General features: G+C 56.6%; 1 protein-coding gene across 2 annotated transcripts; it reads right to left on the bottom strand.

The window, feature by feature from the left end:
• MTURN (maturin, neural progenitor differentiation regulator homolog) lies at nt 1–24,461 on the bottom strand. 2 transcript variants are annotated; one of them, XM_070059694.1, is made up of 4 exons: nt 24,153–24,461; nt 14,458–14,580; nt 13,477–13,565; nt 1–4,661 (listed from the first exon to the last, which is right to left on the bottom strand). In XM_070059694.1, the coding sequence occupies exons 1-4, from the start codon at nt 24,312–24,314 to the stop codon at nt 4,520–4,522; spliced, it is 516 nt and encodes a 171-aa protein (XP_069915795.1). In that variant the 5' UTR covers nt 24,315–24,461; the 3' UTR covers nt 1–4,519. The 2 variants fall into 2 exon arrangements, with proteins under 2 accessions (XP_069915795.1, XP_008259810.3); XM_008261588.3 differs by lacking the exon at nt 13,477–13,565.
• Nucleotides 24,462–24,583: the final 122 nt, after the last annotated feature.

Genomic DNA, 24,583 nt, shown 5'->3' with positions numbered 1-24,583 from the left:
GGAGTTTGGAAGGCTCTTTAATAGCAAGCGTATGGTAATTACATGGTTGGGTGAGACCTTCTCTGGGGAGGGGGCGTGCCAGACCGGACAGGGCTCATCAGAGGATGCACACGGCTGGAAGCATGGGACAGAGGGCAACGGTTTTTGGCAAACCCATTTCCCAGCTTTGTAATTCACAAGAGGGTTTTCTGGAAGGAACCAGGAAGGCTGAGCCACACACAAACACCCTACAAGAAGGAACACTTCCGGCCTAAAGCAAACACACTAGCTGGCTGCTTTGGATCCCGTGGAGACGGTGGCCCTCTGCTCTCGTACACACTGGACGACGGGACGGCAGGGGGTTTCCACCTGCCCTGCGGCTGAAGAGTCTGACCCGCCCGAGGCTGTGCAGGCCAATCCCTGGGGCAGAGGTGCCTGGTCGAAAGGAGGTCTTGGGAAACAAAAACAGAAGAATAAAACCAGAAAAGGCAGTGTGCGGGGAGCGGGCCGCCAGCTTTCTCTGCTGCCAGGCACACATTGCTTTCACGTGCGGCTTTAATGCTTGCGCCGATTCGGCCCTATGGGGCTACAAGAGGGGTTTCCACATTTCTGTCCTCCAAATTTAAGGAAGAGAGGACAACATGTTACTGAATAATGCGCCTCGGGCAGGAGCTACAGATCTCTTACCATGGACGCCATACTGCCATGACTAACACAGGTTCCTGGCATTCTACCAAGTGACAGAATTATCCCGTCGAAAATCTAAAAGCCTTCAGCTTCTCATGTCACAACACCAACCAACCGACTGGATCTTTAAGAAAGGATTAGTTCCTGATTTAAAACACTCTGTAGGCTTCTCTGCAGATTAAGCAACCAGCACTACTATCCCTTTGGGGTCAGCATCCACGAGAGGGGAGAGGGGTCTGCGGCCCACGTGGGTTTTGATTGTGCTCTTTCTACAACCCTGAAGCATTGTAGGGAATGGGGGGGGGGGGTTTCTGTCCTGTGGCACTCCTGGCCATGGCCCACGTCTTGTTCAAGTTCCCCTTGCAGGTGGCTGGAGCCCCTCTGGTGGCTCTGGCTGGCTGCTGGTTCCAACAAGAACTGCACCAGATGTGCAGAACACCTGCTGCCTCCTCCACTGGGGAGCACTACAGAACTCACCCAGGCATCGCCAACGCAACCAACTCAAGGTCTGGAGGAAAGCTGGTCCCCAGGAGGCTGCAGGCAGACTGGGTCCCTAACTCCCCTCCCTATTCACTCCCTCTCTGTGACGTCCACCTTTGAAGGCAGATTCCCAAAATACAAATCCTAGGCACGCCCTGGCCGAGTCTTTGTGCTCCATTCCCAGACCAGTGTGAGAGAGGACGGCTTCGACGTGCAGTTACTCCTGGCGAGGTTCTCCCCTGAGGACACTGCAAACCAAATTCTGGCACCAGGACACTCCTGTGCCTCACCCAGAGCCCCGGCAGCCTGCTCCATAGGATGATGGAGGTGGCCAGGGAGCCAGAAGAAAAAGTCTCCATGACTCACGCCAACCCAGGATCCAGCATCTGCAACGTTCGACTGGGCCTGGTTTCGGCTCTCACAGCTGGCTCACAAGGAGCCATGAGCACACACATGCACACACACACACACACACTCTCTCTCTTTCATTCACTCTCTTACTTGCGCTGTCACTTTCTCTCCACTGGACGACATGGGGAGAAAAAAACACAAAACAGCAAAGCACTTGCCTGTCACTCCACAGCTTTTCTTCATGCAAACCTCGCTCTCAGTGAAGTTCAATGCGTTCCCCTTGCAGAGCCCCAGTGTCAGGACACAAAGAGAAGCATGCACAGCTGAGACAGGCAACGCCTTCTGGAGCCTGGCTCTGCCCTCTCCCCGCGGGAACAGAGTGTCCTCAGCCCCGCAGGTGGGGACAGTCACAGGCTGCACATGGCCAGCAGTCCACGGCTAGCATCCTAAGGACAACATCCTGGCCAGCTTCCAAATGGGTTCCCTTCTCCTCTCCCTAAGATGCCTTGAGTGCTGCTCCCGGGGCCACACAGCAAAAGGCAGGGACAGAAGGGAGGGTGCTGACAGCTGGCAGGGCCAACACCCCCTGCTTCACAGAGCAGCTAAATGGGACTCTCCACGGCCATACAATCAACAGCAGAGTCAGGACTGGAACCCAGCGGCCTCCTAGTCCCAGGCCCGTGTTCCACCCAGCACCTCACTGCCCCCTCCTGAGAAAGCTCACGCCGCTGCCTCACCACGGAACCACTTCCGTGACAAACAATACGGGCTGCCCGGCCTCATGGATCGGCCACAGGTAGCACTGCACAGGGCCACTCTGCGCCACACTAAGAGTAGCCACGGTGAGGCAGGAGAGCACACGTGTGCATGTGTGCGTGTGTGTGTGTGTGTGTGAACGGTCACAGGGATGTGCACACAGCCACAGAAACAGAGCTTTAGAGGGAGCAATCTGATTTGCTAAAGCCTTTGGGGTTTTGCCACGGGAAATCAGTCACATACAGGGATTTTCTCCATCGCCTGTGCCTGGGGCAGAACAAAGACCAGGATTCACATCAGCCCACAGAATAGCTCGCTCTGTCTCAGCTCAGTTCTCATCAAAAGAGGAATATTAACATGATGATAGCAAAATGCATTTGGTTAAAGTCTAAACACTTCTGTGACAGAATACATTTTACAGGAACATCCATTCCACTCCCAAACCCAAGTCAATCTAGAGCTATGCCTCCGGATGCGACTCCAGCTGACCTGCAAATGGTGCAAGCTAAGCCAAGTTTCTACATTTCCGCCACAGAAGTCATCCTTGTGTTCTGCTATGCTCAGGTGGGGGGGTCTCCATGCCTGGGCGGCACCTATGTAACCCACAGCTCCCCGTGACCTCTGCTCGTGACCCGAGCTGGTCAGAACACAGGTGGGCGGTGAAGGGCGGGCCACGCTCACCCTAGCACATGAAACGCTAAGTCCACTGCTTTGCTGATGGGCTACTTGGAAGGAAACTCACTGGACCGGAAATGAACCTTGATTATGTTTTCCCAAGAAAAGAAAAACCGCACTGGTACTGAAACATGGATGGCAACCACTGAATTATTTTTCCCAGGGACTTCAAACTGCAGCCCAATCAATTCAACAGAAACTGCTGGGCCACTTGGGTTCCCATGGCTGTGTCTGCAAGAGAAGCAAGACTCTGCTAAGCTCTGTGGCCTCTGTTGCTGGGGATGTGTTTTTAACTCAGAACTCTGACAACCTGCCAGGCGTGTGTGTGTGTGTGTTTACCTAGGTGCCAAGTGGAGGCAGGTGCATCCTGCAAGCTAAGTTCTTGGGACCGGAGAAGCGGAAGAGTCCAGAGGAGGAGTGCTTCAAGGACTCCCATGAAACATGACAAAGGCATTCCCCAGGAAGCACGGGTCGGCCACAGGGGGCCACCAGCGTTTTCAGCTATGACTGCGGTTGCTTCTGCATTATCTGAGTGTCCTGTTCATTCCAACACCCTCCAAGCGAACCCATGACACACATGCCTACTTTTGTGTCCCATTACAGCTCCCTGCAGTTAGGCCTCTCATCGCACTGAATTGCAGTTTAATAAGTTACACAATGGAATCCTGTTCTTGACTTTTTTTTCTTTAAAAAAAAAAAAAAAAGAATACAAGATCAAGAAAGCGTAGGATGATGCTATCATCTTTTGAAAAACTTTCTCTCCTGGTTTATTTTCTTACTAAATTTTTCTATGGCTTCAAAGTTTAAGTGGCACTTACTTGGATTCTGCGTGTTTTCATGATTTGGAAGTTGCCATCTCATTCTAAGAGAATAGGTAAATGGCCCACTGCACAGCGTTTTAAAGAAGTCAGCAGTGTACGCCTCTCGCCCTCTCCATGGTCCCCTCCACTAGACTTTCACAGTGGCTTTGGACTTAGCAGGTCTGGAAACAACAGAACACGCAAGCAGCGCTGCTCCCTAACTATGCACCAGCTGCCACACGCACACTCCGCGAACTCAACAATGGCAAACGCTCCAAGGCTTCTCTGCCCCCTCCCCGTCGTAGTCCCAAGCTAAGCGATTATCCTGTTCGCACCCTTGCATTTGCAGTTTCATGACCAGATACTCAAACTCATGCTTTTTTTAGGAGCAAAACCTTCACTTACGGACACTTACAACGTACACTGAAAGTGCAGACTGCATCCCCCTCTGCCATGCTGTGCCCCAGGAGGGCCCGGGGGGAGGACTCCAGGCGCAGCCTGCGCAGCCTTCCTACATTAGGAGTTCCCTGCGTCGGCCAAGGCGACGTCCCCAACGCAAACCCAGGAGAGGACAGCCGGCCGCGACGGACTCTGAACTCAAAACGGCAAAAGCGGCCAAGACAACTCCGTGGAAACCCGGCTGCGGCAGGGCTGACGCGCAGGTCACTTCTGAGCCAAGCTCATCACAGATATCTGGCGGTCGTTAAGAAGGTATTTCATTGTCATCGGGATACGGGGCGCCGGGAGTCCTGTTTGGGGGTGTACGCGACCCCACCCGGGGCCCCACGGGCTCACTCTCCTCCTCCTTGGCAGCCCCACGGGTTACTGCTGACTGACGCCCATCTGGGCGTGGTCTGCCTCCGGCTCCTCCTCTTCCACGTCCGCGCTGTACTCCTCGAACGCATCGTCCTCTGCATCCGGGAGCCCCAGCAGCTGCAGGGAGAGAGGAGGCAGAAGCAGCTGTGAGCACCACACGGACGGCGGGCAGGACGCGAACCCCCGGCTTCCGATCCAACCAAACAGCGCTTCCGGCCGCAGTCACCGCCTTCCCGAGTTCAGACGCGCCTGAGGCGGAAACAACCCTTCAGTCGTGCCCAAAGACGGGGGTTTATGGGGAGCCTGCAGCGTCTCTGTTTTTGCTTATTTATTTGAGAGGCTGAGAGACAGTGAGAAGAGATAACCAGCACACCCGTCCGCTGGTTCACTTCCCGAACACCCACAACAGCCCCCCAGGCGGGGCTGAAGCAGGGAGCCACGAACTCAACCCAGCAAGTGTATATACTGATGTACGTAAGCTTGTGATTTATACACTAAATACAAAATGCGACACATAGTAAGTAGAAAAACCATTGTTCCTCAGGAGTGTGGACAAGGGCTACAAACAATCAAATCTCAAAATGCCAGTTTCGCTCACATATGCTACATTTTCTTTGTACCCTGTATATTAGTTGCCACAAATCAGAGAACACACATATTTGTCTCTTTGGGACTGGCTTATCTCCTTAAGCATAACTGCACCCATTCTGTTGCAAAAGACAGATTTTATTCTTTTTTATGGCTCAGTAGTAGTCCATCGTGTCTACCTACCACAACTTCTTTATCTAGTCATCAGTTGATGGACTTCTGGGTTGATTTAAACTCTTAGCTATTGTGAATTGAGCAGCTATGAACTTGGGGGCCCAGACAACTCTTTCCTGTGCTGATTTCATTATCTTTGGGTACATTCCCACGAGTGAGAAGGTGGGGTCATATGGTGGATCTATTTTCAGATTTCGAGGCATCTCCATACTGTCTTCCACAGTGGAACTGATGTCTTAAAGCAGTATCTTAACTGCCAGCCCATATGCCTACCCCTATTTTTAGCATCAACACTTAGTAGCACACATATACAGAGATACGATATCTATGCAAACACACACCTGGGATGTTAGCAGAAGATGAACAGTGCTGATGTCCCAATAAGATAACTAAAATTTATTTTCTACTGTATTTTCTCCCCTCAAAACACACGCTGATATTATTCTAACACATTTATAAAAATGTTGAGACAACGAAAATATATAACAGGAAAATTGTTAAACACATCCTGGTGCATCAGTAATGTGGAATCATCTATATCCACTGAAGATGTCATTTTTGAACAATTTAGTGATATAAGAAATATGCCCGTAAGTATAAAAGGAGCTGGATAAAACTGCATTTTCATGATGACACAGGTTTTCCTGAAATTGATACACAGATGCACAGAAAAGACTTCAATAAAAAATATCCAAATTTTAAGATTTTATATTAAGGGATTATGAATTTTTTTGTTGATCTTTTGTATTATCTGAATCCCATATAATTATTACCAGAGAAACTCATGGGACACGCTTGCTAAAAGCACTGGCTGTGGTTAGGGATCGGCTGGCACTTGCCAGGCCTGAGCGGTCCGGGGCTGCCCCAGAAGCTCCCTTGCGCTGGAGCAAGCCCTGTGCAGGCGGGGCTCCGGGCTGCTCTGTGACAACCAGGCTTCCAACCCACAGTTCTCATCGAGAGCCACAGTCTGGGTGTGGCCAAAGGACGGTTTTACCAAGGGGCTGCTGGGATGGTCATTTTCAGGCCCCTCCACGAGGACACCAGAAAGACGGCCATCCTTGCGGCTCACCTTGCCACGCCTCCCTAGCAGCCCTCCACCCCTTCTTCCCACCCTGCTCCACTGCTTCCACGGGAAAAGGATAGCAGAGTTCCAATCACTCTCCCAGGTCGCACGGCCCTGGGGGCCCTGCCAGCACTGGACAGAATCCTGTGCCAGGCGGTATGAGTCCCATGAAGCACACAGCCTGCCAACAAGGCCAACTGCAGGCAGCGCCACCCACTGCTCAGCCGGCTGCGGCTGCCTCCGACACCGTTAACGGGCATGGCAGGACAGCAGGTGCAGCTGCCAGCAGGGGCGGGGGGCGCCCATCCCGTGTGCACGCGGCAGAAGGAAAAGTCCCTTTTTCTCACTGCTGCCTCCACTCTAGATTGTAGAGGGAGAAACAGACATGATAAAGTTTGCTGCTGAAGAGAGGGAACGGGTGCCTGGTCAAAATGCACACAGATAATTTTGGTGGCCACTATCCATCCATCTATGTACCTATCTATCTGAAAGGCAGAGTTAGAGAGAGAGAACGGCCAGTGCTCATGTGGGATGCTGGTGTCGCAAGTGGCAGCTTAACCCACTGTGCCACAATGCCGGCCCCAGCAGTCATTTTTATATGAAGAGCTGCTCAATGATATGGCAAAGTGTCAGTGTCCTATGAGAGGTTAACACTCAGGGAGGTGGCTGAAATATAAATATTGTTACCAGTGGCTCTAAAATCATGGAAATACCAAAAGAGGGTGCAGAAATTCAACAATATATGCAACTGTTCGTTTCACTGACGGGCTTTGAGAAACGGCCTTCGGGTTCCCTCTCACTTAACAGATCCGGCTGCCTGGAGCCCTGGGTTAAGGAGGATTCTGAGGTCCAGCGAGAACATGGTCGAGCGGCAACGGCTGACCTGCACAGAGAGGCCACAGCCAAGGCGTGCGTCTCTGTCTGCCTTTGCTGTCCGAACAGCTGTGCCTCTGACGGTCTGTCACAATCAGCTGATGCACACACCAGCGCAACCTGAACTTTCTCTTCATTTTAGGGTGGTGTAGACGGGGATCCAGGGAGCCAGGCAGCAAGCCACTTCCACCTCCCGTCCCTGCCCCTCCGCCCCTCCTTCCAGCTCCCTAGCTCTCCTCGCATGACAGCCCACAGCACACTGGCCAGGAGTACGGGAGCACGGGCACACGGGAGGCCTTCCCTGCGGCCTCAACAGCTCCGCCCGCGCCTTCATGAGTGCTCACCCCGGCCTGACACGAGGGGGAACAGAAAAGCAGGTCCCAGGGGCCTTCTGGACTCCTCGGGCATGCAGGTGCACGGCCTGCAGCTCCAGCACACCGGAAACCTGGGCTCTGCTTGGTCAGGAACCTCAGCCAGGCCACAGCCACCTGCTCTCCCCTGCCGGGAGCGAGAAGGGACTAGTTAGTCGAGTGGCTTGCCCAGAATTGCCCAGGAGGTGGCACAGCCAGGATTCAAACCCCGGCGACCGTGCCTAAGCACCCGGCTGCCCAGGGGATTCCAGTCCAGCCCCAGCGCGGCCCTGGTCAGCTGCAAGGCAGGTGTCTGCGTAGACGTGCCTGTGCCATCGGGAAGCATGTTTGAAAGAGCAGGGAGAGGGGCAGCCCCGGCACTGGCCCGGCATTCCAAGGCTACGAGACACACCATGGATTTCCATGCACGCCCCCATTGTAAACGTCACTTCCGGATCCCCATTTCTCAACAGCCGAGACGATGCATCAGAGACAAAGCACAAATAGCCTGCTAAGAACCCCGGAAGCCGCAGGAGACAGCCCAAGAACACCTGCCACGTCTGGCACATTTCAGTGATGCCTGAAAGTCACAGCCGTGCGTTCCTAATGCAAGGACAGCTTTTCAGTTGACTGGGGGCAAAGTTTCTGCTCCCTCCAGACAAGGCTGCTGGCATTCCCGGGTCTCTGTCCACAGAGCTCTTTTTCAGCAAGCCAGGGACACACAGGAAGTGCAGGGGCCCAGCCGGCCAGGCATGGCTGCCAAGCTTGAGAATGGCGTTCTCCACACCCCCCGGGTGCCGGCTGCCCGTGGCGCGGACTCCAGGTCTTTGGGATGAGAGTGCAAACCACTTCAGGGCGGGAGGCACAGGCATTCGGCACCTGCTATCTCAGCAGGGGGCACTCAGGCTCATCCAAGCAAGGGAGGGGGCGTTGCAGGGAGCATGGTCAGCTGGGGCAACTGGTCATGGCCTTGGTGCCCGGTGGCTTTGGAGGTCCCTAGAAAGCTCCTTCCAGAGGAACCCCTCCCCCCAAAGCTTACAGGGCTACTCCAGAGCTTTCTCTGCAGTGCAGAACCTGCCTCAGTGCTCTCAGGCAGCAGTTGCTCCTGCACTTGCAGCAAGCTCCTGGGTGATGGGGGCACTGCGAATCCAGGAGTCATGCTCAGCCTCAGGGAAGGTGATCTCTGACGCTGCCAGGCCCAGGACCCATGACGGGATCCTGGCTGGTACCAGTCTGTCTCGTCTTTTTTTTTTTTTTTTTTTTTTTGCTTGTTTTTAAAATTTACTTGAAAGGCAGAGAGACAATGATAGACACAGATATTCTACCCACTGGTTCACTGCCCAAATGCCTGTAACAGCTGGAGTTGGGCCAGGCCAAAGCCAGGAGCCAGGAACTCAGTCCTGGGTCTCGTGGGTGGTAAGGACCCAAGTCCCTGAGCCACCGCTGGAGCTTCCCAGGGTGCGCATCAGTAGGAAGTGGGAATCAGCAGCAGTCAGGGCTTGAATCCTAGCTCTCCGGCATGGCACACAGGGCTCCCAGGTGGCCTATTAGCCACCGTGCCAAACAGCTGCCCTTAGCCTGTCCTCTTGACAGCAGGCAAAAAGTGGCAGGTGGCTGTGACACCGCCGTGGGCAAGGGCAGCAGGTGCCTGCGACTTACAGGGGCCGCTGCACTTTCTAAAAATGACAAGGGTTTCAATGTTGATAACATAAGCCAAAAATAAGCCACAACCAACAAAATATCTCAACATTCAACATCTTTCATTAAAGCTCACATGTGTGCGATGGGCATTTGGCCTAACGGTGAGTCGTCAGTTACGGCACCTGTGTGTCCTATCACGGTACCCGGGTTTAATACCTGGCTCTGCTTCTGATTCCAGCTTCCTGCCAGTGTGCACCCTGGGAGGCAGCAGGTGATGGCTCAAGGACTTGAGTCCCTGCCACCCACAAGGGAGACCCAGAAAGAGTTCTGGCCCCTTGGCTTCGGAGAGGCTTAGCTCTGGTTGCTGCGGGCATTTGGGAGGGACGCCAGGGACCCTGCACTTCAGCAACGTCATTGCAATCTGCTTGACAACCCCCCCCCCCCCCCCCCCCGCCCAGAAGGCTGAGCTTCTCTCTGGCCACCGCAGGGGGCAGGGGCTGGCGAGGGAGGCTTCTAAGACGCGGGCGGAGCTGTGGCAGCTGCTGGAATGGGTCGGGTCCACGCCATTCTCAGGGGAACCACGGGCTGCCTGCTCCATAATCCAGCAGCACTGGGTGCGCGTTTCTTCACCAAATCCTGTCCGCTACGACACCGCAACGAGACCCTCCCGTGTCCGCACTCTCAGCGGGGACACCATGCTGCTCGGCCCTTTGCTGGGGTCTGCGATCCCGCGCGGCACACACTTCACCCGCATCCAAAGCAGGTGCCTCCACCTGCCCGGGCAGGGGGCCCCCGGAGGAGACAGGCACTCCCCGGCCTACAGGGCAAGCTCTGCTTTGCACTGGGAAAGGGTGAGCCCTGCAGCGTCCAGTCACGGTGGGGCGCCCAGCTCCCGGGGAAGGACAACGCTCAACCACTGCGTCTTTCCCACTGACACGTGGCTCCCTGGTGGCCCCAGTACAGGCCCAGACTTGGTAAAGAAAAACAGCAAGGACACATCCTGGCTGCATCCTGGTTGGCGTGTCCCTGCTGCAGGGACCCGGGCTGCCAGCTCAGGCAAAAGCCTGGGAAAGAGGACCCGGCGGGCAGCGGCCAATGATGACCCCTGTCAGGGAGCAGGTGCAGAGTGACCACCACTTGCTGGTGGGTTTCCTAGTTAGGATGTAGGGGAATTGACTTTCTTGAATGATGCCTTCAACTTTCTAGAAAAGATTTATTTATTTATTTGAAAGGCAGAGTGACAGAGAGGGAGAAGGAGGTGGGGGGCAGGGCAGGGAGAGAAAGGTCTTCATTTTGCTGGTTCACTCTCCAATGGCTGAAATAGCCGAGGCTGGGTGGGGCCAAAGCCAGGAGCTTCGTCAGGATCTCCCACGTGGGTGCTGGGGCCCATGCACTTGGGCCATCTGCTGCTGCTTTCCCAGACCATTAGCAGGGAGCAGGATTGGAAGTTGAGAAGCCGGGACTCGGACTGGCTCTCAGGGGGATACTGGTGTCACAGGTCAGGTGGCTTAACCTGCTGGCCCCAGAACTGATTTTCTTAAAATTCTTCCTGACTTGCTATCTTGACTTGGATATCCAGTAGGTGCTTCAACCCTGCCTTGGGCAGGACCGAGTTCTGACAGCTCTGTCCCCACTGCTCTGCCGCAGCCTTCCCCAGCCTGGTACATGGGGAGACTCCAGCATCACCCCTGTCTTCTCTTTTCCTCACTTCCAGTGGTGCTGGGTCTGTTCCCAAGGCACTGCAGGCTCTGAGTCCTTCATCCCACCTCTGCTGTCACCTCCCCGTCTGAGCCCCAGCATCTCCACCTGATGACAACCAGAGCCTCCTCACCATCTCCCAACTCCCACCCTTTCCCCTACAGCCTGTTCCCAACAGGGTCGCCACAGGGAGCCCTTCAAACCATGAGGTCAAGGTCACTGTCCCCCCCCACTCGAACCCCACCAGGACTCCCAAGTCCTGAGGCCTCACCTCATGCCTGCCCGACAGCCCCTCCCCCACCTCGGGCCCTGCACAGGTGTCCCCGCCTGCTGTCCCCACAGGAAAGCCCTTGCCCTGGACTGCTGTGTGCTCCAGCCTCACGGCCAGGTTTTCAAGTGGCCTTAGCAGGCCCCTGGGGACCCTGACCCTCCTCGGCCCTGCCCACGGCATCACTTCTTTTCTCCTTGGCACCCACACCTTGCGCTTCCAGGCTGTGCTTGGCTGCACTTGGTGAGCCGTTCATCTAAGCCGTTCATCTGTCTGGTTCAGGGCCGGGAACAGGGCAGCCCGTCATGGCAAGTGCTTAGTTGGTCTTAGTAAATGCCTGCCGGAGGCATGAAACTGGGACATATTGGGGCCGGTGCTGTGGCGCAGCAGGTTAATGCTCTGGCCTGAAGCGTCAGCATTCCACGTGGGCACCAGTTCAAGGCCCAGCTGTTCCACTTCCAATCCAGTTCTCTGCTGTGGCCTGGGAAAGCAGTAGAAGATGGCCCAAGTCCTTGGGCCCCTGCACCTACATAGGAGACCTGGAAGAAGCTCCTGGCTCCTGATAGACGCAAGCTCCAGCTGTTGTGGCCAATTGGGGAGTGAACCAGTGGATGGAAGACCTCTCTCTCTCTTTAACTCTTTCAAATAAAGAAATCTTAAAAAAGAAAGAGAGAGAGAGAGAGAGAGAGAGAGAGAGAAAGAAAGAGGGACACATCAGTATGTGTGAGTGAGCCAAACTGGTGTAGAAAATTCAACAGAAAAGGAATTAGCCCAAAGACGCAAATCAGACCAAGTGACAAAAGTCACAGAAATTCTATTTCTTATAACGGTGGCCGAAATGATTGACATGGAGCACTTGTAAAGCAGGTGGATTTAATACGAAAAATACCTTTTAAGTATAGTGAAGACTTAGGGGCCAGCACTGTGGGACAGCTGGCTTAGCTGGTTCAAGTCCGGTTGCTGCACTTCTGATGCAGCTCCCTGCCTGCGTGCCTGGGAAGGCAGCCGGAGATGGCCCAAGAGCTTGGGCGCGTGCACCCACACCCACGTGGGAGACCTGGATGGAGTTCCAGGCTCCGGGCTTTGGCCTGGCCCAGCCCTGACTGTTGCAGCCTTCTGGGGAGCGAACCAATGAATGGAAGATCTGTTCCTCTCCCTCTCTGTTTCTATCACCTTGCTCTTCAAATAAATAAAATAAATCTTAAAAACCAGAAAAAAAAAAAAAAGAGAGAGAGAGAGAAAACATACTGAAGACTTAGAACCTGGAAAGCAAGCCCAACACAAAAAGCGGCTTTTGTCCTAAGGGTATTTGCTGACACGGGGGATGCCACCAGAAAGCTCACTGCATTCTCGGCCCACTCCAAGAGCTGGGGGAACCGCAGCAAGAGCCCGGGCTGTGACAGTTACCCCTGCTCTCAGCTGGGAGCCCCTCACCCAGGCCCCTATCCTTATGCAGTGTTAAGGTGGTCTTAGATAGGGCCCCCAGCCCTGGCAGCAGCAAACCCACGTCCTGTCTGGCAGAAGGTCGACTCAGGCCTCCGTTTATTTCGGTGTAAACTTTCCAGTGTAACAAGTGCACACAGAGGAGATGCAAAGGCACAAAGAAACAAGATGCCAGGAGCGAGACCCAGCAGAGAGAGACAACAGAACAGACCCGCAAACCCCCGGATAACTGGGGTATCCCACAGGCCACTGGGCAGCCACGGTCACCATGTTCCATACAGAAAAGACACGCGTGGACGTTGCAGTGGGGAAGCAGAGAGCAACAGACGTCGTCTGAGAAGTAAAGAAGGAGCGTTTCCAGTGCGAGTGTCACCGGGGCACTGACCGTGGGGGACACCTGGCACCGGGAGTCTGACTCCACCTTCCAGCGGGGACGCAGACAGGGACTTCCACACGGCAGGGTGAGGCAGGATGTGTGTTTCCGGTTTTCACTCGCAGCTCCTGCTCATTCCCACCACAGCTCTCCTCATTTCTAGAACAGTGCTGGGGTGCTGCAGCTCACACCTCCCCCCGCCGCTTATTCACCCAGGCACACCTACCCGAGGCAGGTCATGGACGTGGGAATCCGGGACCTGCTGACCGTTACGAAGTGCTCCGTTCCGCCTTATCTGATAGATCTCGGGACCCCTCCATTTCACAGGGGTCCTGCCCCACCTCAGGTGGAAGGCAGAGGCACAAGAGGCTAACTAACCCCAGCTGGCCAGCATGTCAGCCTTACGCCACCCCTGTACATCCAATCACACCTCTACCTAACTGTCCATGCTCCAGTCTCACCTATGCAGTGACATCTCCGTCACGACCCAAGGGGACAGGGTTCCCAGGGCGTCTGTACAGCTGAAGACACGGTGGCTCCTGGAGGGTACCTGGAAGGCAGTACAGCCCCACCTCCTGTTCACCCCCTCCTCTGCAGCCTTGTGTGAGGTGCGAGACCACCCAGCGGCTCCCCCGAGTTCTGGGGGCCACACCAGCACAGGCACCAAACGTGAGAGGGCAGCCAGCTGCTCAGAGCACAGCAAAACCATTTGGATCTTGCAGCTGGCATAGAAGGTGGGGGGCGGGGGTGGGGAACAGTCTTGGGGACTGAGCCCCCAACCTGAGGAGCTGACGCTACAGTGTGAGAACCGAATTGAATGAGAGGCGCCCGGTTGCTGTCTGCTGCTGGGGAGAGACGCTGACACCTTGGAGGGGCGGAGTCTGAGTCTGCCTTCCCTACACAGGGTGGCTCTTCCCCGACACATCCATCAGCTGCAATGGAACAGGCCTCATGCTGCTGCGGAAGTACAGGTTCCTAAGTCCCAAGGGGCAGGGACAACAAGCCAGCCATCTCTAAGAGACATTGGGAAACGGGTCAAGAACAGAACCGGGATCCAATTCTGTCCGCCTCCAACCAGGGAGGTGCTACCCTGACCAGAATGCACCGGGAGCACCCCCGACACAGCTCGCTCTAGGAGAGCAGAACCGCAGGCAGGCATCTGGGGTGTAGACTACGGCACACAAATAGAACACAAGGGATCTGTCTTCGTCCCAGCCTACCAGAGACTCTCAACCCGAGTGATGCCGGAAGTAGCCACCATCCCCGCGACACACCACTGTGTCACCCCCCCGCCCCTCCTCCCGCTCCTGGCCGCTAGCTGCAAACCACTGGGCAGAGGACGGAAGAGTACTGAGCCGTCCCCCGCAGGGCCCACCGTCCCCCCACCCCGGCCTGTGTGCTCCCAGACAACAGTCACTGCGGGGACGCCGAGAGCCACCTACAGGTCTGAAGGCCGTGAAGACTTTCTCCAGGACTTCGTGCAGCGTCTTCTTGCCGCAGGAGGAGATGTAGTCCTGCGCCAGCTGCAGGAAAGGCAGGCAGTCCTCGCTCTCACTCCACACGTGCTGCGCGCCGCCGGCCCGCGGGGGACAAAACACACACACAGGTCGTCAGCACGCGCCGAGCACGTTTAAAACCCAGCAAACCCACACGTGCACTCTGCATCGAAGCAGGTGGGAGAATGATCCCGAGAAACCCCACGCTTCCTGCCACCACCTTACCTGCTCTGCCGGCGGCCAGAGCTGCAGATACGCGGCAGACAGGGCGAGGGGACTCCCCCCCATCAGTCCCGCAGCCCGCCTTCTCGTGTAGGCGTACCCTTTTTTTTTTAAGGTTTACTTATTTTTTTGAAAGGCAGAGTGACAGAGAGAGAGAGAGGCAGAGACAGAAAGAGAGATCTTCCATCCATCTGCTGGTTCACAATGGTCTGGGCGTGGTCAGGCTAAAGCCGGGAGCCAGGAACTCCACCCAGGGAGTGTGGAAGGCAGGGGCCCAAGTCCTGGAGCCATCTGCTGCTGCTTTCCCAGGCGCATTAGCGGGGAGCTGGATCAGAAGCAGAGCAGCTGGGACTCGCACCAACACTCCACTAGGGGATGCGAGGTCACAGGTAGGCGCTTAAGCTGCTGCATCCAATGCTGGCCCCAGGAGGGTGCGTTTAAGGCTGGGGGGCGGGGGGAGGCCCCGGGAGCCTTTGCCTCTGAAATCCTTAACTCTGCCTTCAGCTGCGGCTGAGGGATGAATTAGGCACCATCTGTAACCACCAACTTGGAACAAGGCCCCCTCTGACCAGAGCAGCCTGTGAGAGGAGCTGGTTATAAGTCAGATGAATCGAGAACAGCCACCATCGTGGCTCAGGTGCGGGAAGCGAAGGTTTACGACAGCCGCCCTTGCCTTAGAACGCGGTAGGGGCCGACCAGACCAAGCACCGCTTCACAGGAGATCGGCTTTAGGTTTTCTGTCTTCCCTAAGGCTGGTGAGACATCTTTTCCGACACGAGGAGTATCTGCCTCAGCACGTCTCCGAGACTGGGCAGGCCTCTTCTGCACACACGCGGGGTCTGGGACAAGCCCAGGAAACAGGCTGGAGCAGCTGCAACACAGGAGCCCCCTGCCCTACACGTCTTGGGGAGACCAGGCACTGGGCTGTTGGAGACAAGCCCTGCGGCCCGGGTGGGTACCCGGCACCACTGTTTGGATGGAACCGATGGACAAGCGAGCGCTGAGGCCTGGGAGAGCGGGGCAGGCAGCAGGAGACCAGATCTGCGGGGGAAACGATCCGAGCCGAGTGCACCTGGAGCCCCCTGTCGCTGCACAAATCATGGGGGCATGGGAAGTTCTACGCCTGTCACTCAGTAGACACATTTTACCTCCTTTCTTCTCATGCAGACTTAAAGATGCTGCTCAGACACAAGCGAGCAGTCGGTGCCAAGGTGCCACCTTTACACCCCAATTACCTGGGGTTCATGGCTGTTCAGCTCCGTTCCAACACCTGCGGCTCTGGCTCCAGCAGGCACCTGGGGACGCCTTCTCCCTGGCCTAGTAACGACCACAGCTGGGCGCCCTGGCTTTGGAGAACAGCTCAGGTGCTCCTCCCTGCTGGAGACCCTCAGAGCTCCCAAGCCACCAAAATGTCACTTATGGATCGGTCTCTTGCGTTGTGCACAAGTGGACCGGTACAGAGCACTTCCCCAGCTGCTGTCTCGTCTGATTCTTCATCCGTGGGGAGTTAATCACGTCTGCTCGGCATGCACTTTTTTTTTTTTTTTTTGGACAGGCAGAGTTAGACAGTGAGAGAGAGAAAGGTCTTCCTTCCATTGGTTCACCCCCCAAATGACTGATACGGCAGGCGCGCTACGCTGATCCGAAGCCAGGAGCCAGGTGCTTCTCCTGGTCTCCCATGGGGTGCAGGGCCCAAGTACCTGGGCCATCCACCACTGCACTCCCGGGCCACAGCAGAGAGCTGGACTGGAAGAGGGGCAACAGAATCTGGTGCCCCAACCGGGACTAGAACCCGGGGTGCCGGCGCCGCAAGCGGAGGATTAGCCTAGTGAGCCACAGCGCTGGCTGGCATTCATGTTCATGCTCACATTTCTGAACGTTCCAGCTGAAGTGAATTTTTACCCAGGTTGAAGGCGGGAGTCACAGCTTGCACCACACAACACACAGCTTGAAGCCTGCCCTCGTAGACTTGCACCAATCAGTAAACAAGTTAACAGTGTATTAAGTGCCCCACACAGGGTCTGGCGGGGACATGTGGACATTCAGTATTCAATGTGGGGACTTCAAAAGGTTCGTGTAAAAATGGAAGGAAAAGATAAGCTATTTTGGAGCCCAAACCCCTTGAATCCATGCAGCGGTTTTTCATATGCTTCCAGGAAACTTCCTGAAGACCCCACTGAAGCCTCCTCTTTCCCCCTTTCCGGGCTGGGGTGGGGGCAGCGGAGGCCAAGGCCACAGGAGGAATAACTCAGCCAGCCAGTGTGACCCCCCAGGGAATGCTGCCCGACACCTAGGCTTGAGGTTAACTCAAAGGTAGGTGTGTCTACGAAAAACTTCCAAACCTGCAAGGGTGATTGTTTTGGTCCATCTGGGCTTCAAATTACAAAGTGAACCGAGAAAAACTGTATCACTCCAACAATAAGAGAGCTGCAATGTCTCCGTCACCTCCGGTGATCAGTTTATTGAGCTAAACCCTCTGAGGCCTCTCTAACTTCCTGGAGGGGTTATTCATGCGTGACCACTGCTCCTCCACTTTGGGACTTGGTCTTCTAGGAATATGTGTGGGAGAAGGAACACTCGCCCACCCAGCAGCCCTCTGGCTGCACTGTCCTCCTCTGGCCACCTGTGTCAGCTGGGATTTCCAGCTTTGTTTAGAAAATGTGTTACCTGGGTCCCTGCCCAGGAAGTATGGGTTTGGAGACAGGCCAGGTGCACATGGCCACTCAACAAACATCATTCGGGGTGGGTGTTGTGGTGCCGCATTTCAGCCGCCCTCTGGGACGTGCGCTTCCCAGTGGTCACTCAAGCTCCGGCTCCGCTCTGATTCCAGCTTCCTGTTGATATGCAGCCTGGAAGGCAGCTCAGTACTTGAGTTCCAGCCACCTCTGCGGGAGGCCCTGATGGATCCAGGCTACAGGCTTCAGCCCACCCAACCCCAGCTGTTGCAGGCATGTAGGGAGTAAACCAGAAGATGGATGATCAACTTTCTCTCTCCCTCTGCCCAAATAAGCAAAAACAAAAAACAAAACCATCATTTATGGGGTGGTGTCTGGCACAGTACTTAAGATGCCACTTCAGACACCTGCATCCCAGGTCAGAGTGCCTGCATTCAAGTCCCAGTGTGCTTCCAATGCCAGCTTCCTGATAATGTCTATCCTGGGAGGCAGCAGGTGACGGCTCACGTCGTGGGAAACCCCGACTGAGTTCTTGGCCTGCAGCTTCAGCTTGGCCCAGCCCCAGCTCTGGCAGGCATTTGGGAAGTAAACCAGTGGATGGGAGAACTCTGTCTCTCTCTGCCTTTCAAATAGAGAAATAAATATGAAAAATAAAAACCTCAAACACCATTCAATGTTGATTGTTTTATATCCACTGTGTCTCATAACAAAGCATTCAATCTGAAGCTGCTTCCTTCCCAAATTAATCATGGCAACCAGCAAAGAGCCACATAGCACAAGACAAGCCGAATTAAAAGATAAGTCTGCAAGTGGGGAAAAAAAGGACAAAGGGAAAATGATGAAAGGAAAACAAGATAAAACCAATGGAGGGGCTGGCACTGCGGCTCAATAGGCTAATCCTCCGCCTGCGGCGCCAGCACCCCAGGTTCTAGTCCCGGTCGGAGCGCCGGATTCTGTCCTGGTTGCTCTTCTTCCAGTCCAGCTCTCTGCTGTGGCCCAGGAAGGCAGTGGAGGATGGCCCAAGTGCTTGGGCCCTGCACCTGCATGAGAGACCAGGAGAAGCACCTGGCTCCTGGCTTCGGATCAGCGCAGTGCGCTGGCTGCAGTGGCCATAGGGGGGTGAATCAACAGAAAAGGAAGACCTTTCTTCCTGTCTGTCTCTCTCACTGTCCACTCTGTCAAAACAAAAACAAAAACAAAACAATGGAGGCAGGACAGACCGAGTGAGGGGAAGGGGCCTGGCCACTGCTACGGCCAGGACACAGATCTCGAGCGAAGGCTTCCTACGTGCTGAGACAGCGGCCTACTGAGGCTGTGTCCACAGGTGAACCAGAGAACTGGCAGGCAGGGCTGGGGCTAGGAAAGCTGCTCTCTCAGGAGGACACAGGGGCCATTCTAAAGCCAAGGCAGGGCACCCAGAGCACCCAGGGGCAGCATCGACCCTGCTGGAAACAGGACGGGAGACTGAAGACCAGCGTCCCTTGCCGCAGGGTCTGGCCACAATGGCTTGAACTGGGAAACCGTTGAAGAGCCATGTACCCATGCTGGCCAGGAAACACTGCGACAGGAATGCTTGCCCTGGCAAATACGAATGGAGGTGCTCGATGTCTGACTTCCTGGAGGGCAGCTGGGGCAAGGGCAGCCTACAGGATGACCGTGACGATGGAGACGCAGCCAGAAGGGGAGGCCAGCCATGTCCCCAGGCCACAGGGTGCGCGGGAATCACCCCAGGCTTCTGATGGAATTTATAACTTCATTTTAAAAATTTTATTTGAAAGGCAGAGAAACAGAAAAGAGACAGGCAGAAAGAGATCTGCCATCTGCTGGTTCACCCCCCAAATGACTGCAACAGCTAGCGCTGGATCAGGACAAAGCCAGGAGCCTGGAACTCCATCCTGGTCTCCCACGTGGGTGGCAGGGACCCAGCTACTTGAGTCATTACTTGCTGCCTTCCAGGGTGTGCATTAGCAGGAAGCTGGATGGGGAGTGAGGCCAGGACTCGAACTCAGGCAAACCGAGATGGGTCGTGGGCATTTTAACCTTTGCCCCGAACACCTGCCTCGAGGGTTTCTGATGTTGTGGGAGTGGGTGACTGAGAATTCGCATTTCCAACAAATTCCAGGTGGCAGGTCTCCGGGGTGCCGGTCTGGGGTGACCCTTTGAGGACCACAAGTAGAGCAGAATTATGGCCAACTGCCCGTCTGAAGGGGCAGGGAGGTTGGTGTTACAGTGACCAGTCTTGATGAACTGAAGTGATGCCATTACCGACTGCCACAGGACTGAAGCTCGGGGCCGCGATGCTGCTGTGAAGTTCCCTACAGAAAATCCCCCGCATGCACTTGGATCTGAGTGTAGGCACATGAGCCCTTCTTTCTCTTAGGCTGGGCCAGAGTTTATCCCCAAAGCTCAGCCTACGTAAGACAATGCAACCCTGGCACCTGCAGACAAGAACAAGAGCACCTTTCTAGTCTGTTCCCTGCAGGTGAGAGCATCCAGCTTACTGCAGGCAGGCGTGGCCTTACGGAGGGCGTGGCCTCACGGAGGGCGTGGCTTCACAGAGGGCGTGGCCTCACGGAGGTCGTGACCTCAGTCCTGTAGCGCTGGGCAGGGTGGGGGCACACTCTGTGCGGAGCCCTGGGCCAAGCAGGGGCAGGCGTGGCAAGAACATGCCTGTGCCTCTCGTCTCTGGACACGACGGCTTAGCCCGGGGGCGCTAGCCTGGGCTTCCCTGTCACTCTGGTGTAGCTGCCCCCACCCCCCGCACCCACGGGCAGGTCCCATCCCTGGAACCTACTACGCAGGGATCAACAATACTCAAGGAGAAAACAACCACATGTGTCCTGAACACACAGGCCTTGTCTCCTTGTCCTTATTCCCCACCCCCAACACAGCGCAAGAATCCTTCATAGGGCACTGGCAGTGTCAGGTCTGGGGAGCAACCGGGAGCTGAGGGTTAAGGTGCGTGGAGGACTGAGCTGAGAGGCCTGCAGTACCCCATTTCATATGAGGGACTGAGTGTGGACCTGCTGCCCACAGGGGCTCCTGGGACCTCACCTCACAGAGCCCCAGGGACGACTGCCCTCTGGGCGGATTCCTTTCCACAAACCACAGGCAGAGGACAAAAACTACAAGCCACCACCTCCCACCACCCTGCACCTGCACACAGGGTGCAAGGGCAAGGCTGGCCACACCTAGGACCAGCCCGTTTTGTGTGGCCTCCTGCCAGGGACAAGTTTTACCTGGGAGCAGCCTGAGGCTCAGAAAGGTTAGACTACTTGCCTGAGGTCACACAGGGAGCGAGGGGCAGGGGCAGAGCAGAACAGGACTGTGTGACAAGCCTAACCGGGGCCTCAGCATACTCACTTGAAGGTCACCAGCAGGGCCCACTTGCCACCTCTCCAAGAACAGCCCAGGGACACACCTCCCTCCCTGTATGGAGAGCGCTCAGCCACTGTGGGAGGCGTCACCCTCTGCCATGCATGGTCATATGCACGAGTCCTCACCGAATCCTCATGATGATATTGCAGATCATGCCCATTTGACAGATTGGGAAACTGAGGGCAGAGTTTAAACTGGATGAGAGCCTTCTCTTCACTGCACCTTCAAGTACACATAATGCAAACTCATTTAAATGAGTTATGCATGATTTTGTTTACCTGTTTATTTGAAAGGCAAAGAGACTTTCCACCTACTGGTTCACTTTCCAAAAGCCTGCAACAGCCAAGGCTAGGCCAAGGCTGGGACAGAACTGGGTCAGGCTGAAGCCAGGAGCCAGGAACTCCCAAGTAGGTGTGGCAAGGGCCCAAGTCCCTAAGCCATCACCTGTTGCCTCCCAGGGTGTGTGTTAGCAGAAGTCAGAATTGGAAGCAGAGCTAGGACTTGACCCAGGCACTGACATTGGATGCAGAACCCTAACCACTGTGCATACGACCTGCTCCTGTATTTGTAAGAGATCCCAAGTGACTGCTGAGTGGGGGCTGCCTTAGACTGGCAGTAAAGGTTGCACACAAGGAGACAACTTAGGAGGCGGGAGGGAGAACCACAGTGGCTTACCCGAGCGTGACAGCACGGGCGTGCAGGCAAGTAGATGCACACTGTTGACATTCTGTGCGCACACCAGCAGAGCAGGGGTAACGCGGATGCAGGGGGTAGAGAGGAGTGGAGTGAAGGCTGTCCCTGAGTTGTCTTATTCAAGCAATCAGATAGAAGGTGGTAACAGGGAGATAAGAACAGCAAGATGGGGTGACACCTTCGTACAAGCCAGGGGCTGGTCTCAGACAAGGCTGCCAGAGACTCACTAATACATCGCCCTCACTTTAGGCACGGTTCTCAACCCTCGGAGGGAGGTAGGGACGTCATCACTCCCACTTCCACAGATGTGGAAACTGTGGTCAAAATATTTCCCCAAGCCATCGTCAGAAGTGGGGCGCTGGGGACAACCCCTGCTGGTGCACCTCACCCAGATGTGACACTTGCTCCGAGACAGGTGGAAGGGCCCGAGTCCCCTTCGTGTTCCTGAAGCCCCGGCTGGGTGTGCAGTGCACCCTCAACAAGCGTTTGTTGAATGACTGAAGCGGAAACACTGAGCAAATTGAGAAATGCCACGGAAATATTTTTGTTGTTAGCAACTTCTTCAAATAACATGGCGTCCACTCATCTCAAATTTATTCTGACGTTTGGTATTTTCCTGAGGGAGAGAAAAGCTGCCAGGTAGGGCACCCCCTTGACCTGGGATGCACCGAGCAGGAGGTGTGGGGGTGGGCCAGTGCCCAGCAGTCAGCCCCGAGTCCAGCACTGGCTCTGCTCCTGATGCAGCTTCCTGCTGATGTGCAGCAGCCAGGCGCAGATGCCGGATTCCCTGCCCCCACTCCCAGGATGGAGCTCCAGGCTCCAAACCCCACAGCTGCTGGGAGCATCTGGGGAGTGAATCAGCAGATGGGAGGGCTCTCTGATTCTCAAATTAAAGAGAGAGAGAGAGAGAGAGAGAGAGAGAGAGAGACAGGAGATTTAGCTAACTAGAAAGAAAGAAAAGCAAAAAGAAAACAAAAAACAAAAAACCTCCCACAGTTGGCATCTTAATCATTAGGATCTCCAGGAATGTTGAGAAGATTCCAGTCTGCCCCTCCCCCACCTCCTGTCTTCCTTATCTGTTCCATTTAAACCACCAGTGAACAAACACTTCCTCCTGCAGGTGGAAAATCATTTACAACGCCGGGATGGATGCAGTGTTTCTGAAGGGCGGTTTTCTCCAGGGCACCGGCCCTGCAGCTGCAACAAGCAGGCTGAGCCCGGACACAGCCCACTCAAAGCCCGCCCGCCACTGCCAGGGACCCTGGCGCCCCGCCCACGGCCGCCGCGGGGCTTCGGGAGTGAACCCCTAAGACCTATCTTCTTCTTTTAAGTGCAGTTCCTACGTGTCACACTGATGGATGGCTGACCCGCTCTTCACAAACGCCCCGTGACAAGGCAATCAGCTTCACCCCGTTTTACAGGTGAGAAAATTGAGGTTTTATGAGAAGAGAGGCTCTCAACTCCGGGAAACCCCAGGATTTCGGACGCCAAATCTGCGGGGCCCTCGCTGCTGCGCGCCAGGGCTGTGGGCTCACCCGAGCGCTGACATCATCACACCCTCTCTGGCTGTGGCACGTGCGCCGGGGAGAGGCTTGGGGCAGCCTCCCACCGGCAAACCTGTGCCCAAGGGGGACCGACGGCTCGGCGGGGTGGTGGGCGCGGCGGGGCCAGCCCTCGGGGTCCCCGCGAACTCCCCGCGGTGGCCGCGCCGTAGGGCCCAGCCCGCCTTGCCCCCACCTGAGGAGCCTGCGCCAGGCCGCGCCCGCGACGCCACCTCAGTCCGCAGGGGCGGCGGCAGCAATGGCTCCAGGCTCCGGCCGCCGAGCACACGGTGACCCGCGCCCACAGCCGCCTCCATCTTACACTGGGGACCACCATTTACTCCATGTCTTCCCGGAACGCTAACCTCGCCCCAACTCCCTGCCCTCCGCACCCCTCCTCGCCGGCCAGCGCCACCATCCCAAGCGGGCGCAGGACGCCAAGTGGCCACTCCCGACACCGCAGTGCCCGGGCCCTCCTAGCTCGGGCATGTGTGTGTGTGTGTGGGGGGGGTCCCCTTCATCGGGGAAGAAACCTGCGGGGGCCCCACGGCTCGCGGAGGCGCGCGGGAGCGCACGGCCGGGGACCAGACGCGCCCGGGGTGTCCGCTGCCTGCGCACGCGCGCGGGCTGGGGACCTGGGAGCGATTCCGCAAGGAAGGTCCAAGAGCTGGGGCATCGGCAGTGCGGACAGCGGCTTTGTGTGCACTCGGGGTGCGGGGCAAGGCGAGGAGTTGTGTGCTGTGCGCACTGGGAGGGGGGAACGGGTTCCTGTCGCGGACCGGACGCCCGGGGCCAGGCAGCTCCGGACTTGGGAGCCTTGGCGAGGGTCTGTGCGCCCCGGCCCGAGCTGGCGCGACGCGGGGGACACCAAGGAGGCCCCACGCCAGACACCGCGCACGAGCCACCGGATCACATCCCCGAAAGCATGCCCGCAGGGGGAAGGGTGGACTCCAGGAGACGCCACGCCCCCTGCCCCAGCCCAGCTCCCCCACGCCCCGGCCCGAGGGCTTCCTCCCAGGGGCGCGGAGCCCCGGACGGCGGCTGCGGGTTACGCCCCCCCCGTCCCCTCCCCCCGCCCCCCCCCCCCGGCACCCGCAGCCGCCGCGGCGCGCGGCCCCTCTCCGGCACTCACAAAATTGTCTCCGCAGCCGTTGTCCGGGCAGAGCACGTAGAAAGAGACGCCGGGGTCGGCGTAGAAATCCATCCTGCGTTCGGTGTCCTCGGTGGCGATGAGCTCGAAGGGCGTGTGCGAGCACCATTTCTCCGCAGCGTCCGCCAGCTGCTGGAAATCCATCGCTCTCGGCGCCTGCTCCCGGCCGGCCGCACGGCGCGGGCTCCCCCCCGGCTCCCGCGGCTAGCACCGGCGCCGACTGTTTACATGCGGGCTGCGACGGGGGGCGGGCGGCGGCCGTGGACGGCGCGGCGCCGCGCGTGCGGCTCCTCCCCTGGCCCGCCTGCTCCGCCCCGTGTCGGGCGGCCCCCGGGGGCTGGCGAGGCCGGGCTGGGGGCCGGGGCGGGGCGGCCGCAGCTCCGCGCCCCCAGGGTTTCCTCCCCCGCACCCCG

This window comes from Oryctolagus cuniculus, chromosome 16 (assembly GCF_964237555.1).
Source record: "Oryctolagus cuniculus chromosome 16, mOryCun1.1, whole genome shotgun sequence".
Taxonomy (NCBI): Eukaryota; Metazoa; Chordata; class Mammalia; order Lagomorpha; family Leporidae; genus Oryctolagus; species Oryctolagus cuniculus.
This window is presented reverse-complemented; position numbering and strand designations above follow the sequence as displayed.